The sequence below is a fragment of the Eptesicus fuscus genome, chromosome 19 (assembly GCF_027574615.1).
Source record: "Eptesicus fuscus isolate TK198812 chromosome 19, DD_ASM_mEF_20220401, whole genome shotgun sequence".
NCBI classification, from domain to species: Eukaryota; Metazoa; Chordata; class Mammalia; order Chiroptera; family Vespertilionidae; genus Eptesicus; species Eptesicus fuscus.
In genome coordinates this window covers 39,110,309-39,126,615 of record NC_072491.1, presented here as the reverse complement: position 1 = coordinate 39,126,615, position 16,307 = coordinate 39,110,309, and the positions used below count along the sequence as shown (strand labels likewise).

Here is a 16,307-nt window from a genome sequence, read left to right as displayed (position 1 = left end):
TTTAATTTTCAGTCAAATAAAGTCCAAAAATGGTTTCTGATTAGCAAGTGGCCCTCCTGCATTAATGTTCCAGGATTCTTGTAGATTCCTCCATCCTCAATACTTGTCCTTTAAGATTGCCCTGCTCATCACAGTCAGTCCAGTGGGTGGAGGAGAGTGGAAGGGACGTTGCATGGGAGGTTTTCATGGACCAGGCCTTCTGTTGCATTGCCTGTCAATTCAGTCATGTGTCACTCCTGACTATGGGGAGGCTGGGAAATACAGATCATATATTGATGATATCACAGAAAATCAAACACTGCATTACTACTTCAAAAAGTATTCTTGACAATGCTGAATGCCCCCCCTCACACACCAGCCCTAGCCCAAGTTAAAGAAGGGAGTAGAGACAGGAGGAGGTAGCTCATCAAGTCTCCTGTCTCAGGTGTGGGAACCACAGTACTGGTTTACCAGTTATCACAGAAGCATGGATATTAGATCTGTACCTAAAATGCAGATTAAGACTATTGAACTCTTGGAAGTTAACTACCTACCGCCCATCTGCTGTGAACAGACCATGTATATTAAGCTTTTAAAGTATACAGACAGAAAAGTGTGTATATCATCAGTGTGCAAGGCAGTGAATTGTTAAAAATGGAATAAACCATATGAGCAGTTTGCAGATGAGAAACGAAATCAGTGCCCTAGAGCCACCCACGAACTTGCTTCCTGTCACTACCCAACCCCTTCAGTTGAATACTGTCTTGTTTCGTGGGTGAATTGATGCCCAGGATCTCAATATTATGTGAATTCCATTTAATTTTTGTTGTACTGCATTCTGATTACGTTAAGTATGGGTATCCATTTTAAGATTTAAGGGGAAAACTAACACGAAGAATAAAAAAAAAGACATTTTTTTATGATCTAGTAAATAATCTTTTCTCAAAATGTAAATTCCAATTATGCTAACATCTGAATAAAACATTTAATATACTGTTGATGTGGTTTCCAGTTTCCATATTTATAGTCAGTAAAATCCAATAGTTTTAAATATTAACACAAAGGCTCGTTCTTACGCAAAAGTTGCATAAACAGAAGGTTAAAATTTACTTAAGTCCCAAATATTTGACATCCAGGTGATCTTGTCTACCTGCCAATTTTGAAAAGGAAAAAAAAATACAATAGAGAGATAGTACCCACCAAGAACCCATTAGTAAAAAAAAAAAAAAAAGAAAGTTATCAAGGTTTTCAGTAAGGATTCTAGATGTAACGCTCAGGAATTTTCTAGTGAACTAAGTTTAAGTTCTCAAAGTTAATCTGACAGTTTTTGTTGACTGTTCTAAATTTTCTAAGAGAGCCGTTCTAATGAAGTCCACTGTGTCACAGAACTAGATAAATGCTCTACCTGATGAATGGGAGGCACAGCTGCAGTTCCTCTGATCTTTAGCAAAGCACCTCTGATGTCATTTCCTTTTCTCCTCCGCCTACGTGAAGTAAATTTTAACACAGTTTTTATGCAAATTAAAGCATTAGCCACCTAGGTGACTGGAGGGTTGGAAGTTCTGATCCCCTAATTTAAGAAATATTATTGCCTTCAGCCTAGAAATTATCAAAGAAAACCATTACTGAGTTCTGGCATGGGGAGTAGGAGGGGGATAATTAAGGAGGCATTGCAAGCACATTGATGGATAAGGCAGTTTGCAGACCCTGAAAGAATGGTTCTCCAGATGAGTATATGTAGATTTAAAAAAAGGGTTGAGGTTCCATTTGTAAACACATTCTATGTGTGACTATTCATAAGATAAGACAGATACCCACACCACATATTTTTATAGTTGCTGGAAATGTATCTCCTGCAATTATTTTCATATAACATGGAATACTTTCATTAACTGGTTGCAGCAGGTTTAATCAGACAAAAGAAATGATTTTAACATCTCTTTAATACCTCACCATTACTAAATATAGTAATCATTTGCCATATGTAAAGCACTTACTTGGAAACCATAAAAGCATAATAGTTCCTAAAATCAGTTCTTAATGTCTCTCAAAAATAATTGCTCCCATTACACGAGTATCTCATGTTCTTATACCTTATATCTCTTACATTGTTAGCAGACTCTTTTAAAAAGTTTTACAGTTGCAATATTTAACATTAAGGATTTGATTGGATTTTTTGGCAAACGAGATACTCTTCTAAGTTATAGTCGCTTCATTTTTCTTAAGAGTTGAATTTTGTCAAATGTCTTTGCAGTGTCTGGGAGATGACCTTACTTGTTTTCTCCATAGCTTTATTATGATCTGCAGGGATCTCCTAAAATTGAAACACCCTGACATTTTTTTAATAAATTGTACTTGATCATGATATTATTTTTAAATATGTTCTTAGATTCTATTTGTTAATATTTTAGTTAAGATTTTTATAACTGTTCATCAGTGAGATCAGGCAATAGTTTTCTTTTTTTTTTTTTTTTTTTGTATTTTATTTTTTTTATTTATTTTGTTTTTGTTTTTGTTTTTTTTTTTGTTTGTTTTGTTTTATTTTTTTATTTTTTTAATGAATCTTTATTGTTCAGATTACAATTGTTTCTCCTTTTTCCCCACATATCTCCCCACCACCCAATTCCTACCCCCCCTCTTCCCTTACCTCCCCCCCCCCCCCGCTGTCCTTATCCATAGGTGTATGATTTTTGTCCAGTCTCTTCCCATACTCCCCACACAGACACCCCTTTCCCCCTGAGAATTATCAATCCACTCCCATTCTATGCCTGATTCTATTAAGTTCACCAGTTTATTCTGTTCCTCAGATTTTTAATTCACTTGACTTTTAGATTCACTTGTTGATAGATATGTATTTGTTGTTCATAATTTTTATCTTTCTTCTTCTTTTTCCTCTTTTTAAAGAATACCTTTCAGCATTTCATATAATGCTGGTTTGGTGGTGATGAACTCCTTTAGCTTTTTCTTATCTGTGAAGCTCTTTATCTGCCCTTCAATTCTGAATGATAACTTTGCTGGGTAGAGTAGTCTTGGTTGTAGGTTCCTGCTATTCATCACTTTGAATATTTCTTGCCACTCCCGTCTGGCCTGCATGGTTTCTGTTGAGAAATTAGCTGATAATCGTATGGGAGCTCCCTTGTAGGTAACTAACTGTTTTTCTCTTGCTGCTTGTAAGATTCTCTCTTTGTCTTTTGCTCTTGGCATTTTAATTATGATGTGTCTTGGTGTGGTCCTCTTTGGATTCCTTTTGTTTGGGGTTCTGTATGCTTCCTGGACTTGTAAGTCTATTTCTTTCATCAGGTGGGGGAAGTTTTCGTTCATTATTTCTTCAAATAGGTTTTCAGCATCTTGCTCTCTCTCTTCTTCTGGTACCCCCATAATTCTGATGTTGGTTCGCTTGAAGTTGTCCCAGAGGCTTCTTACACTATCTTCAACTTTCTGAATTCTCTTCTCTTCATGCTTCTCTGGAAGAGTGTCCTTGGCCTCTTTGTATTCCAAATCTTTGAGTTGATTCTTGCAATCCTCTAGTCTGCTTTTGGGTCTCTGTATAATATTTTTTATCTCAGTCAGTGTATGTTTAATTTCTAGTTGGTCCTCATTGAATTTATCGGCCTTTTCAGGAAGAGTGTCCTTGGCCTCTTTGTATTCCAAATCTTTGAGTTGATTCTTGCAATCCTCTAGTCTGCTTTTGGGTCTCTGTATAATATTTTTTATCTCAGTCAGTGTATGTTTAATTTCTAGTTGGTCCTCATTGAATTTATCGGCCTTTTCCATGAAATTCTTGAAAAACCTTATAACCGTGGTTTTGAACTCTATGTCCAGTCGCTTGTTCTCCTCCATTTCTTTGGTTTGTGATCTGTTTCCTTGCCTTCTCATATTCTCTGCTTCCCTAAGTTGGTAGGGTAGTTTTGTGTACTAGGTGTCCTATTGGTTCAACGGGTCAGCCTCCCAGTTACTTGAGGTGGACACTCTTGGTGTACCCTTGTGTACTGTGTGTCCCCCAGCAGGAGCTACAGCAAGGGCTAGTTTCCTCCTCCTTTGCTTGGGCGGTTTTGGAGCAGTCTGACTGGAGCTGCAGTTGGTTAAGCTGCTCTAGAACAGGCCATTTATATGCAAAAGCCGCTGTGTGGAGCCTGGGCGGGTTTGCAGAATGTGCGGGGCGGGGCCTCAGGGCTGGGCGGGGTCTCAGGGCGTCACTAGGCTGGGGCGTGGCCAACGGCAATGGCTGCCGTCAGCCGTCTCTGCCTTTCCACGTTTCCAAGTCCCTGTGCCCCGCGCTCCAGCGCAGTAAACAATGATTGCTGGGCACACCACTGCAAAAAAGTCACTCTCACTTTCCGACCCGATGGCCGAGAGTCCAGCTTCTCCCTGTAGGTGCCTGGGTCCCCCGAGTGTCCCCAGAAACTGGATTTCAGAGTGATCGGGAGCTTGTCTCCCTGCGGGTTGAAGAAAAGCCGCGCACCCAGCCGCCCGCCGGCCCGATTCGCGTGCCTCCGTACCTCAGCTTTTCAGCGATTGTGCTTCTTTCTCTTCTTAGTTGTAAATCTTCCACTCAGCCAGCTTTCCCGTGGTTCTGGGAGGTAGACGTTTTTGTCTTTTAGTTGTATTTTTGAAATTGTTGTGTGAGGCAGCAGATTAGTTGTTTAACTATGCCGCCATCTTGGTTCCTCCTCTAGACATTCAATAGTTTTCTTTTTGTGCAACCTTTGTCAGGTTTGGGATTCAGAACTTTTCCTTCTTTTTCTATGCTCTGGGATAGGTTAAGTAGTAGTGCAGTTATCTGACTTTAAGTGTTTGGCAGAGTTATCCACTGAAAATACTGAGCCTTTAGTTACTAATGAGGAGGAAGGAGAGAAGCATTGATGTGAGAGAGACACACAGATTGGATGTCTCCTACACGTGGCCCAATGAGGCTAGCGAGCGAACCTGCAACCCAAGTATGTGGCCTTGACTGGGAATTGAACCTGCAAACCTTTAGTGTGCGGGCCAACATTCTAACCACTGAGAAGCAACGGCCAAGGCAAAAAATATATATGTTCGTAAAAAATAAAAGCACTATCTCTAAGTAGTAGAAAGATTGGTGATTTTTATTTACTATAAGTACTTTCCTTTTTTTTTTTTTCCAAACTTGTTGTAAGCCGTATTCATTACTTATAAAATAAGAAAAAATGTGGGTAAAGTATTAAATTTGCACTTCAGAGTGAGAAATTTGATTTTATTAAAGGGAGAAAATGGTGATAATTTTCAGTGAGCAACAAGAGAAAAAGTAGCTTTTTAACTTACATTATTTGTGTCTTGTTCAGAGGTAAGGATAGAGAATAATTTGCTTCTCAAAATGTCTTCTAAGCTTAAGAGTTCATAATTGTTTCTATTTCTTCTTTCAACCAGAGTTATATACACACCTGGCCACACTGATGATCATATGGCTCTACTTTTAGAGGAGGAAAACGCTCTCTTTTCTGGAGATTGCATCCTCGGGGAAGGAACAACTGTATTTGAAGACCTCTATGATTATATGAACTCCCTAAAAAAGTTATTGAAAATCAAAGCTGGTATTATATATCCAGGTGGGTAATTTTTAAATCTGGTAAACCATTTGTGTCAGATGATGAGAAAGGTTCATTTTGGTGTGGGGGTGGGGGAGGCGGTCTTTGTGTCTTTGGCCTTGAAGTCAGACATGTAAACTGCTTCTTTAAATTATTAACCCTAGCTCCTGTCTAGCCATGCAATTTTTTTAAAGGCCATAATTTATATTAATAACTTCTTATAAACATATGAGGGTTATTTTTTAACATCTAAACAGCTATTAATGGGACTATAAACAAGGAAATAACTTACAGTGGAACAAGAAAATTTTTTCATTCCATAAGTGATCTTCAATTTTGTTAACCTGATTTCTGTCATGGACCACATTTTAGCCATGTAACCATGGGTAACATTTGACCTCTGAGCTTTTAGTTGTTTTAACTCACACTATTGCAATAGTACCTTCCATATGAACTGTAAAATCGTATATTTATCTTGATTATCCAGAAAAAAACACCTGTCATTAGTATCTCAGATGTCACTGCACTGCTCTGCAATATGAATTTCCACTCCATCCTGAAAGCTAAGAAACACACAGGACCCAACAGTAGGGCCCAGAATGGAAAAAAAGACTAGATTACTTAATTTTTTTAAGCCCTTCTAACTTGTTCCTAACCAAAGAGCCATAGAAAGATCTGAAAATACAGTGTCTTTACTACCCTCCTATTCTCTCATTAGTTTCTACTGCTGAGGAGGTAGAAAACCTACCCTGGGGATTTGGATTAATCTCTAATAATAAAAGTGTAATATGCAAATCGACCGAATGGCCAAACAGCAGAACGACCATCCGGCCGACCACGCTATGACACACACTGGCGCCAGGCCAGCCAAGGCGGGTGCAATGCGATTGGGAGGGGGGCGGGGGGTGGGAGGGGGGCGGCGCCATCGCCCCACAATTGCCCACAGAGGGAGGCCCAGGTCACCAGCCAGTGGGATTATCAATGGGGAGGGGGCTCCATGATCGATCACCCCAAAGAGGTAGGCCCAGTTCCCGGACTGCGAGAGGGCACGGGCTGAGGGACCCCCCCTCCCCCAGTGCACAGATTTCATGCACTGGGCCTCTAGTATTATGACATAAAAGGAATGGAAGCTGACAGCTATTTTTAAAGCGAAGAGAATTGGTGCACTCACATTCAAGCAAAGCTAATGAGAGGCTGCCTAGGAAAGGCCCTTAGAGAGTTAGTTTTGGTGAATCCAGCGAACTGGCTTATTAGCACAGCAGGAGCTTATATGTAAATTGTGTTCCATAGCCAGAGCTACCATATATTAAAGCCTGCTCCCCATCAGGTACCTGCAGGGACCTTTCCAGCTAGCTGTGGTCCTCACAAAAACCCAGGGAAGTAGGTAGTGGTGTCCTAATTGCACAGCTAAAAAACAGTTCAGAGACTTTCGCAGCCAGGCAGCTAGTAAATGGTGGTCAGTCTTCTAACAACACCCGTGGTCCTCGTGCTTGTTACATGATAATAGGTTAGCCTGCTTCTGCATTTTTTTCCTCGCATATTTTAAACATCCCTCTGGCAGACTTGTGTAATATATTAATTTTCACTGTGTTAAAAGAGCATGTAAATTTCAGTATAACTTTATCCGGGTTGTCAACATTTCTGAATTACAAGCCTATACAAAAGATTCTTAAATTTCTACTGTGATTCCTGTGAGTTTTTAATAGCGTCACTTCCATGAAGCTGCTTTTACATTCCCCTTTTCAATCTTCTGTAGGTAAGGGTAGCACAGTGGTAAGACACTGGAGTGGGTGAAAGCTCCTGGGTCCGAATCCCAGCTCCACCCCTTAGCTGTGTGACTGTGGGCAGGTTAGATTCCCTCCTTATGCCTCAGTTTCTGCTACCAACAAGGGATAATAATAGTAACTAGCTCTTGGGATTCTTGTAAAAAATAATATATAGCATTTAGAGCCGGCCTGGCAAATAATAAGAACTCTGTAGGTGGATGGGAAGAGATCAACCAATATGCATAAACTATGCACACAGACAATGAGGTGGTGAGGGCCTGGAGAGGAAAGGGGGGACTGGAGAGGGTTGAAAGAGGTTAATTGGGGGAAAAGGAGGACCTATGTAATACTCTCAACAATAAAGATTAAAAGGAAATAAAATAAGTACTCTATAAATATTATCTGTCATTACTGTTGTTCCTGTTATTATTGCTATATTTTTATTTTATACTTTTTAATGTACACAGTAGCATTTTATATGGTTTTGACATAATTATCTAATGTTTTGTGACATTGTAGGTAATTTTTAAGTCTTGTATCTATATAGTTTTCCAAATAATTCTTATTTGTTATGTATTTAGTATGCTGTTTCAATACATCATATGAATTATTTTTAAATAAAATGAATGAATTACAGTTATACTTAATATTTTTTATCTGGTTGAAATAATTTTTATAATTATTCTAATTCAGGACATGGCCCCGTAATCCATAATGCTGAAGCTAAAATTCAAGAATACATTTCTCACAGAAATATTCGAGAACAGCAGATTCTTCAAGTATTTCATGAAAATTTTGATAAATCATTTACAGTAATGGAGCTTGTAAAAATTATTTACAAGGTAATTTTTTAATTTTATTTGTACATAGTCACAATTTTATTAGAATAATCTAATAAACTATAGGTATAAAAATCTTATCACCTCCCAGAACAGAATAAGTCTGATAATTTTGTAAGTAATATTACTTGTATAGTTTTGAAACCTCAACTTTCTAGAACAGAGAAGTTAAAACCTGGAGAACAAAAAGAACCATTGTAAGCCACCATTAAACCATGCAGTTCATTCTGTAGGAGATGGTTCCCAACAGCATGATGATGAAGTTTTGGAATAACTTGCGTGTTGGTCTAGCCATCTTGATTACCTGTTGTAAGTGAGAAGAGGCAATCTGCTGGAGACAAGATACTGGGACACTAGCAGTGAGGATTAGCAGCGATGCCTGACAATGGAGAAAGTACATGTAAGGAACATGAGTAGAGAAGTTTAGTGCATAGAGAGAACCCCTCACTGCGGTGGCCTCTGAGCACATCACTCACTATATGGCAGCCTTACGAGTATGTGGCAGTCGATTAGTGTAATTCAGTTTTTCAGCGAATATTTATTAGATACTGCTATATAGTTAGTATAGCTTAGAGCTTAAGAATGTAGACTTTGGTGTTAGATTACCTGGATTTAAAAACTCCCACCACCACAATCTATAGCCAGAAGATACATGAGATTGTACCTGAAGATGAGCTGGGGCCAATTACATTTAGGCAGGGGCCTTAATATCCTAAAGGCCCAAATTATCAAAAAAAGATCATCACTCAGTGTACTTTGTTTTAAAAAGGGAGGGATGTTAAAAAAGAGAGAGAGAGAAAGAAAGAAAAGGGACAGATTAAGGGTTAAAATAGCTAAGGATAAAAGACTGCCATTGGCAAAAGGGTAATGTAAATATTTAAATTCTGTGAAAGAGTGCATTCCCTCATAATGCTAGACTAGAGTCACTTGAGATCATTCATTGGTACATTGGGGTTTTTTTCTTTATCCTATCTAATAAAAGAGTACTATGCAGATTGATCATCACTGCAACACATAATATAGCTGCCCCCATGTGGTCAAAGATCCTGCCCCCATGTGGACACAAGATGGCCACCACAAGATGGCCAGCAGGAGAGGGCAGTTGGGAGGCACCCGGCCTGCAAGGGAGGGCAGTTGAGAAGGACCAGGCCTGCAAGGGAGGACAGTTGGAGGTGATCAACCCTGCAGGAGAGGGCAGTTAAGGGTGACCAGGCCGGCAGAGGAGGGAAGTTGGGGGCAAACAGGCTGGCAGCAGAGTGGTTAGGGGGTGATCAGGCTGGCAGGCAGAAGCGGTTAGGGCCAATCAGGCAGGCAGGCAGGCAAGCAGTTGGGAGCCAGCATTCCTGGATTGTGAGAGGGACGTCCGACTGCCCGTTTAGGCCCGATCCCAAGGATCGGGCCTAAACGGGCAGTCGGACATCCCTTGAGGGGTCCCAGATTGGAGAGGGTACAAGCTGGGCTGAGGGACAACCCCTCTCCGTGCACGAATTTCGTGCACCAGGCCTTTAGTATATATATAATTGATTTCAGACAGGAAAGGAGAGAGAGAAACATCAGTGATGAGAGAGAATCATTGATCAGCTGCCTCCTGCATGCCCCCTGTTGGGGATGGAGCCCGAAACCCAGACATGTGCCTTTGATCAGAATCGAACCTTAAACCCTTCAGTCTACAGGCTGATGCTCTATCCACTGAGCCAAACCAGCTAGGGCTATTGGGGGTATTTTTCTATTGTAAGTACAGACAGAACTCTCTGATAACTCTCACAGATGAGTCATCATCAAGTACCTGTCCATGCCTAAATACAGGTTTAACATTCAGAATTGTATTCAGTTGTGTATTCACTGTGTTTATGTGTGAAATACCTGTTGCAAATAGAATGGCATTAAGTATTGCAAAGGATTTATTCATTCAACAAACATTTATTGACTACCTTCCATGTGCCATACACTGACTAAAACAGAGATATAAAGATGGCTACAGATCCCTGCCCTCAAAGGACTCAGTGCATGTTCAACACAAAGTTGTATCGATGGAAAGGACAAGTACACTCATTTAAAAAAAAAAAACAGCCCAGCCGGCTTGGCTCAGTGGTTGAGCGTCGACCTATGAACCAAGAGGTCTTGGTGTGATTCCCAATCAGGGCACATGCCCAGGCTGTGGGCTAGATCCCCGGTGTGGGGCTTGCAGGAGGCAGCTGATCAATGAATCTCTTTCATCATTGATGGTTCTATCTCTCTTCCACTCCCTTCCTCTCTGAAATCAATAAAATATATTTAAAACAACACATACTTGTAATACTGTCATAATAGCTCCCATTTTTTAGCACATTTTTGTGTGCTAGATGCTCTATTTAAATGTTTTACCTTTACAAATGTGATTTGAGGCACTTCAAACATCTCAAATTTTTACTGCATAAAGATACAATTATTCCAATTTAATAGATTAAAAAACCAACACAGGTCTGACCAGTATCGCTTAGTGGTTGAGAGTCGACCTATGAACCAGGAGGTCATGTTCGATTCCCAGTCAGGGCACATGCCAAGGTTTCGAGCTCTATCCCCAGTGGAGGGCATGCAGGAGGCAACCAATCAATGATTCTCTCATCATTGATGTTTCTCTCTCTCTCTCCCTCTTCCTCTCAAATCAATAAAAATATTTTTTAAACTGACTCAGAAAGTGTAAGCTAAGTAGCTTTTTCAAGGGCACAAAACTAGCAGATGTCACATACTCAAATGTCAGATGTCAGATATTCAAAACTTGTTTCTATCACACCAGGCTTCCTCCAAGGCCTATGTACAGTATGTCAAGGCATAAGGAAAGGGATAAATTCTGCCTGATGAAGACGTAAGATAATGAAGCTTCTCTGGAAAAGCTTCAGAAACTTAAATCATTTAATTGGATCTAAACAGAAGGAAAGATGTGTTTAAACACTGGAAGTAATAAAAGAGCATTGTGTGTTTGAAATCCCACAAAGAAACCACATATGAATGCATAGATGGTCAGGAAGGGAGGCCCAGGAAATGAGTCAGGAAAGATAAGCATGATCAGGTCATGAGAAGCCTTGATTGCCATGCTAAGAATTTTGAACTTTAGCCAGAAACCTGGGAATGACACTCAAAGATCTTGGGCAAAGGAGTCACATAATGCTTTCTAGATCACACTGGTGGAGATAGGATATCGTACTGGGGCTTAAAGGGGAGTTTAGGGTTGGAGGCTTATATTTGGGAATCAATAATGCGTGATAGTGCTGTGGCAAGTTGGGTTAGTAAAAAAGAGAAGAGCCCTGGCCACTGTGGCTCCGTGGTTAGAGCATCAACCCCCGCACTGAAGGGTCTTGGGTTTGATTCCTGGTCACGGGCATGGAACTGGTTGCAGGTTCAATCCCCAGCCTTGGTTGAGGCACATGCAGGAGGCAACCAATTAATGTGTCTCTTTCACATTGATGTTTCTCTCTACCCCTCCCTCCCTCCTTTCCACTCTCTCTAAAATCAATGGAGAAAATATCCTCAGGTGAGTATTAACAAAAAGAAAGAGAGAGAAGAGAGTCAATGATACAACGCACTGTAAACATCAATGTTTAAGAGAAGTCCAAAAAAAAGTACTCAGGATGAAAACTAAATGTGAAAAGTTATCATCATATAACCTAATAAACAAACCATAGGGCCAATGTTTGTAGCATCATCAAAGCTATCTAGAATAATTTTTACATTTATTCATCCATTCATAAAATATTTAGTTCCTACTGTGTGCCATTATGCTAAGCTCTGGTGTTCAGTAGTGAACAAACCATACTGTTACTATCTTTATGGAACTTACAATCTATTTTATCTATAGGAATATAAATAAGAATATGGTGCCTGAAGCAAGACATGTACAAGCTGAAATAGTTTTGGCTATTACTATATAAAAATGAATTTAACGCGAGACATTTGTAATAGTGTCAACATTAAAATAAAAATTTTTTAATGAATTTTAAGCTAACATTTTCTTTTTGTTGCATTTTTTCAGTTTCAAAAAGATTAACTCTGTCCCTTTTAAAAAAAATGTTTTCTTTCTCTTTTTTAAGAATACTCCTGAGAATTTACATATCGTGGCTGAACGTAATCTCTTGCTTCATTTGAAAAAATTAGAAAAAGATGGAATGATATGTAAGTGTACTTCTGAATTTTAATTCTTTTACTGCTAGCATTTTAAATTTTTTTTACAAATGAACTCGTTCCTTTTAGGAAAAATAACACCCAGTAGAGTCCTCCCTTGAATATCACGATAAGTTAAAGAGACAGGCACTAGAAAGGGTCAATAATGAAAGGTCAGTGGACCACACTTGGGAACCAAACACTCGCACAGGAATTAGAATCTTGCTTAGAGGTTCCAGACCTCACCCACCAGAATGACAGTCAAAGGCATGTAGTGGAAAAGAGCTTCTCTTCTCCTAGACCACAAGATCTACGAAGAATTTTACATGTAGAAGATTTGGGAACAGCTAAAGGTTTTAGCAGTCCTAAAGGTAGTAAACTCAAAGATACTAAAGCAGTCATTCTACAATTGTTTACTAGTGTTATGTTAATTTGTCAAATTAAGAATCTTTATAAAAGTTTAATCCTTAAAATCAACTGGTTCAAAGATTGAATTTTGTGTAGAAGCTTCATCATTGTTCTTAACTATACAAAAAAATACTAACTTTATATTGAGCAACAAAATTATTTTAGGAATGAATGCTTTTTTTAGCCAGAAAATAATTAAAATCCAGTGAATTTGCTTATCCACTGTTAAAATTTTACTCTATTTTTCTTTCCACAGTTAGCAACACGGATCCTGACAAGAAATGGAAAGCTCATCTTTAGTTTTGTATTAGTGAAAGTTCTGTTGTTTTGTTTTAGAGAATGGTATGTTTTCTTAACTATTAATTATATATGGAGATTATAGAGTACATAACATTAAAAATAACCCTGGATATGCTTTAAAATAATGTCATGTTTTCAAATATATAAATTATACTTTACATCTATAATCCTATCTAATAAAGAGGGAATATGCTAATTGACCCTCATGCCATCACAAAGATGGCGACACCCACATCCAATAAGGAGGGAATATGCTAATTGATTGCCAGGCCCACAAAGATGGCAGCACCTACAGCCACAAGATGGCGGCGCCCAGTCCCCTTAGCCCTGCCAGGGCACCTGCCTCCAGAGTCCCCCAGTCCCCTCAGCTCCCCAGCCACCCAGGGCCGCCCAAGGCTCAGGTAGTACTGTGTTCTCTAGCTGCTTCAGTAATTTCTATGTAATCCTTCCTTTTCTGCAACCCTTGTCTATATCTTCAGATGATAGGTTTGTTTTCATGTTTATATCTATTATGTCATGATTATGTATTCTATAGCCCTTTATCATGTTTACTTTCTTATAATGGTACTAGAGGCCCGATGCACGAAAGTCGTGCAAGGAGCTCAGCCCTCGTAGCCCCAGCTTCATCTGGAAGGTCGTCCGGCTGTCCAGTCTATTAGCATATTATGCTTTTATTGTTATAGATTCCACAAGTGATTTATGTACATCAACTTTGGTAATTAAAAAATATTATATTATATTCCTAGTTAAAAACATTATATAATAATTATATAATAACTAGAGGCCCAGTGCACGAAATTCGTGCATGGAGGGGTGGGGGTGTCCCTCAGCCCAGCCTGCACCTTCTCCAATCTGGGACCCCTCGAGGGATGTCCAACTGCCTGTTTAGGCCCGATTGATCCCAGTGGGATTGGGCCTAAACGGGCAGTCGGACATCCCTCTCACAATCCAGGACTGCTGGCTCCCAACCGCTCACCTGCCTGCCTGCCTGATTGCCCCTAACTGCTTCTGCCTGCCAGCCTGATCACCCCCTAACCACTCCCCTGCCAGCCTGATTGGTGCCTAACTGCTCCCCTGATGGCCCGATTGCCCCCAACTGCCCTCCCCTGCAGGCCCAGTCACCCCTAACTTCCCTCCCCTGCTGGCCTGATCTCCCACAACTGCCCTCCCCTGCTGGCCATCTTGTGTCCACATGGGGGCAGCCATCTTTGACCACATGGGGGTGGCCATCTTGTGTGTTGGAGTGACGGTCAATTTGCATATTACCTCTTTATTATATAGGATTATTTTTGTTATCCATGAGTATAACCAACTTACTTTGCAAGTTTAGGTTTTAGTATAGAAATAGTCATAAACATATACAGTGTATGAATTATATACCAATTCTTTTTTTTTCTTTATTGATTAAGGTATTACATGTGTGTCCTTATACCCCCTTTTCCCCCCACCCCCCACTCATGCCCTCACCCCCCTGGTGTCTGTTCCTTTTTATAGCAGCATAGTATTCCACTTATACCAGTTCTTTTAATTAGAGGGTTATAAGAGTGCATTTTTATATAAGTAATGTTGTTGTTTTTTAATATATTTCATCGATCTTTTACAGAGAGAAAGGGAGAGGGATAGAGAGCTAGAAACATCGATGAGAGAGAAATACTGATCAGCTGCCTTCTGCACACACCGCAATGGGCATGTGCCCACAACCAAGGTACATGCCCTTGATCGGAATCAAACCTGGGACCCTTGAGTCTGCAGGCCAACACTCTATCCACTGAGCCAAACCAGTTAGGGCAGTAATGTTCTTAAATAGTGGTTAGGTTCTCAGTGTGGCCACCAATGCTTATTTAACTCACAAGGTTACCAAACTACTTTACTAAAATGAGCTCAGAATCCTGGGAATGTATTTTCTGTACTCTTTCCTAAAATAAGACATTAAATATTTTTTAACTCCCTCTTTCTGCCCTTTTCCCCAAGACCCTAGCATTTTCATACTATTCTGAACACTTACTCTCATGCCCTAGAGACCTGTTGTGTTCCTGAAAATAACTGAATTCAACAACAAAAAACAAGCTACCCAATTCAAAACTGGGCAAAGGACTTGAATAGAAACTTCTCCAAAGAAGGTATACAAATGGCCAATAAACACATGCACAGTTGCTCAGCATCACTAATGATTAGGGAAATCCAAATTAAAACCACAATGAGGTACCACTTCATGCCCATTAGGACGGCTATTATTTAAAAAAAAAGAAAAAGAAAATAGGTGTTAGGAAGGATATGGAGAAATTGGAACTCTTGTGCATTTCTGGTGGGAATGTAAAATGGTGTTGCTTCCATGGAAACAATATAGTGGTTGCTCAAAAACTTAAACATAGAACTGCCATATGATCCAGTGATTCCATTCTGGGTATATACCCAAAAGAATTGAAAACAGGGACTCAGGCAGATATTTGTACACCCAGGTTCATGGCAGCATCCTATATAATAAAAGCCTAATATGCTACCTGTCTGGTCGTCCAGTCGTCCATTCAACCAATCAAAGCGTAATATGCTAATGGCACACTAAAGCCGCTCAACCGCTCGATGTGATGTGCACTGACCACCAAGGGGCAGACAGTTGACCGGTTGACTAGGCACTGTGATGTGTACTAACCACCAGATGCTCCGACTGGTAGGTTAGCTTGCTGCTGGGGTCCAGCTGATCGGGACTGAGCGAGATGGTCCAGACACACCTTGGAGCCCTCCTGCAGTCCCTCCTTGGCTGGCCAACCTCCCGAGTCCCTCTCTGGTCTCGATTGTGGGGTCCCTCAGCCTGGCCTGCACCCTCTCACAATCTGGGACTCCTTGGGGGATGTCAGAGAGCCGGTTTTGGCCCGATCACGCAGGCCAGGCTGAGGGACCCCACTGGTGCACGAATTTGTGCACTGGGCCTCTAGTAATTAATAATAGCCAAATAGTGGAAGCAACCCAAGTGTCCATTGAAGGATGAGTGAATAAATAAAATGTTGTGTATACATACACTGGAATAGTATTAAGCCTTAAAATGGAAGGAAATTCTGACATATGCTACAACATGGATGAAACTTGAGATATTACCCTAAGTGATATGAGCCGATCACAAAAGAACAAATACTATATGATTCCACATGTATAAGGTACCCAGCGTAGTCAAATTCATAGAGACAGTAAAATGATAGATGCCAGGGATTGGGGGAAGGGAGAAGTGGGGAATTATTGTTTAGTAGGTAAGGAATTTCAGTTTGGGAGGATGAAAAAAATTCTAGAGATAGATGGTGGTCATGATTGTGCACAAACAATTGAATGTACTTAATGCC

At 40.2% G+C, this 16,307-nt stretch overlaps 1 protein-coding gene across 2 annotated transcripts in view; it reads left to right on the top strand.

Annotated features, from left to right (window-relative positions):
* The window catches only part of LACTB2 (lactamase beta 2), a 47,658-nt gene that overhangs the window by 18,090 nt on the left and 13,261 nt on the right, over window positions 1-16,307 (top strand). The window contains exons 4-7 of one of the 2 annotated variants that reach the window (XM_054708350.1): window positions 5,368-5,546; window positions 7,985-8,133; window positions 12,198-12,279; window positions 12,932-13,017. In XM_054708350.1, coding sequence (XP_054564325.1) covers window positions 5,368-5,546; window positions 7,985-8,133; window positions 12,198-12,279; window positions 12,932-12,975 — 454 coding nt within the window. In that variant the 3' untranslated portion in view covers window positions 12,976-13,017. Of the gene's footprint in view, window positions 1-5,367; window positions 5,547-7,984; window positions 8,134-12,197; window positions 12,280-12,931; window positions 14,925-16,307 lie in introns of those variants that run through there. The other variant, XM_008150351.3, reaches the window with a different exon arrangement.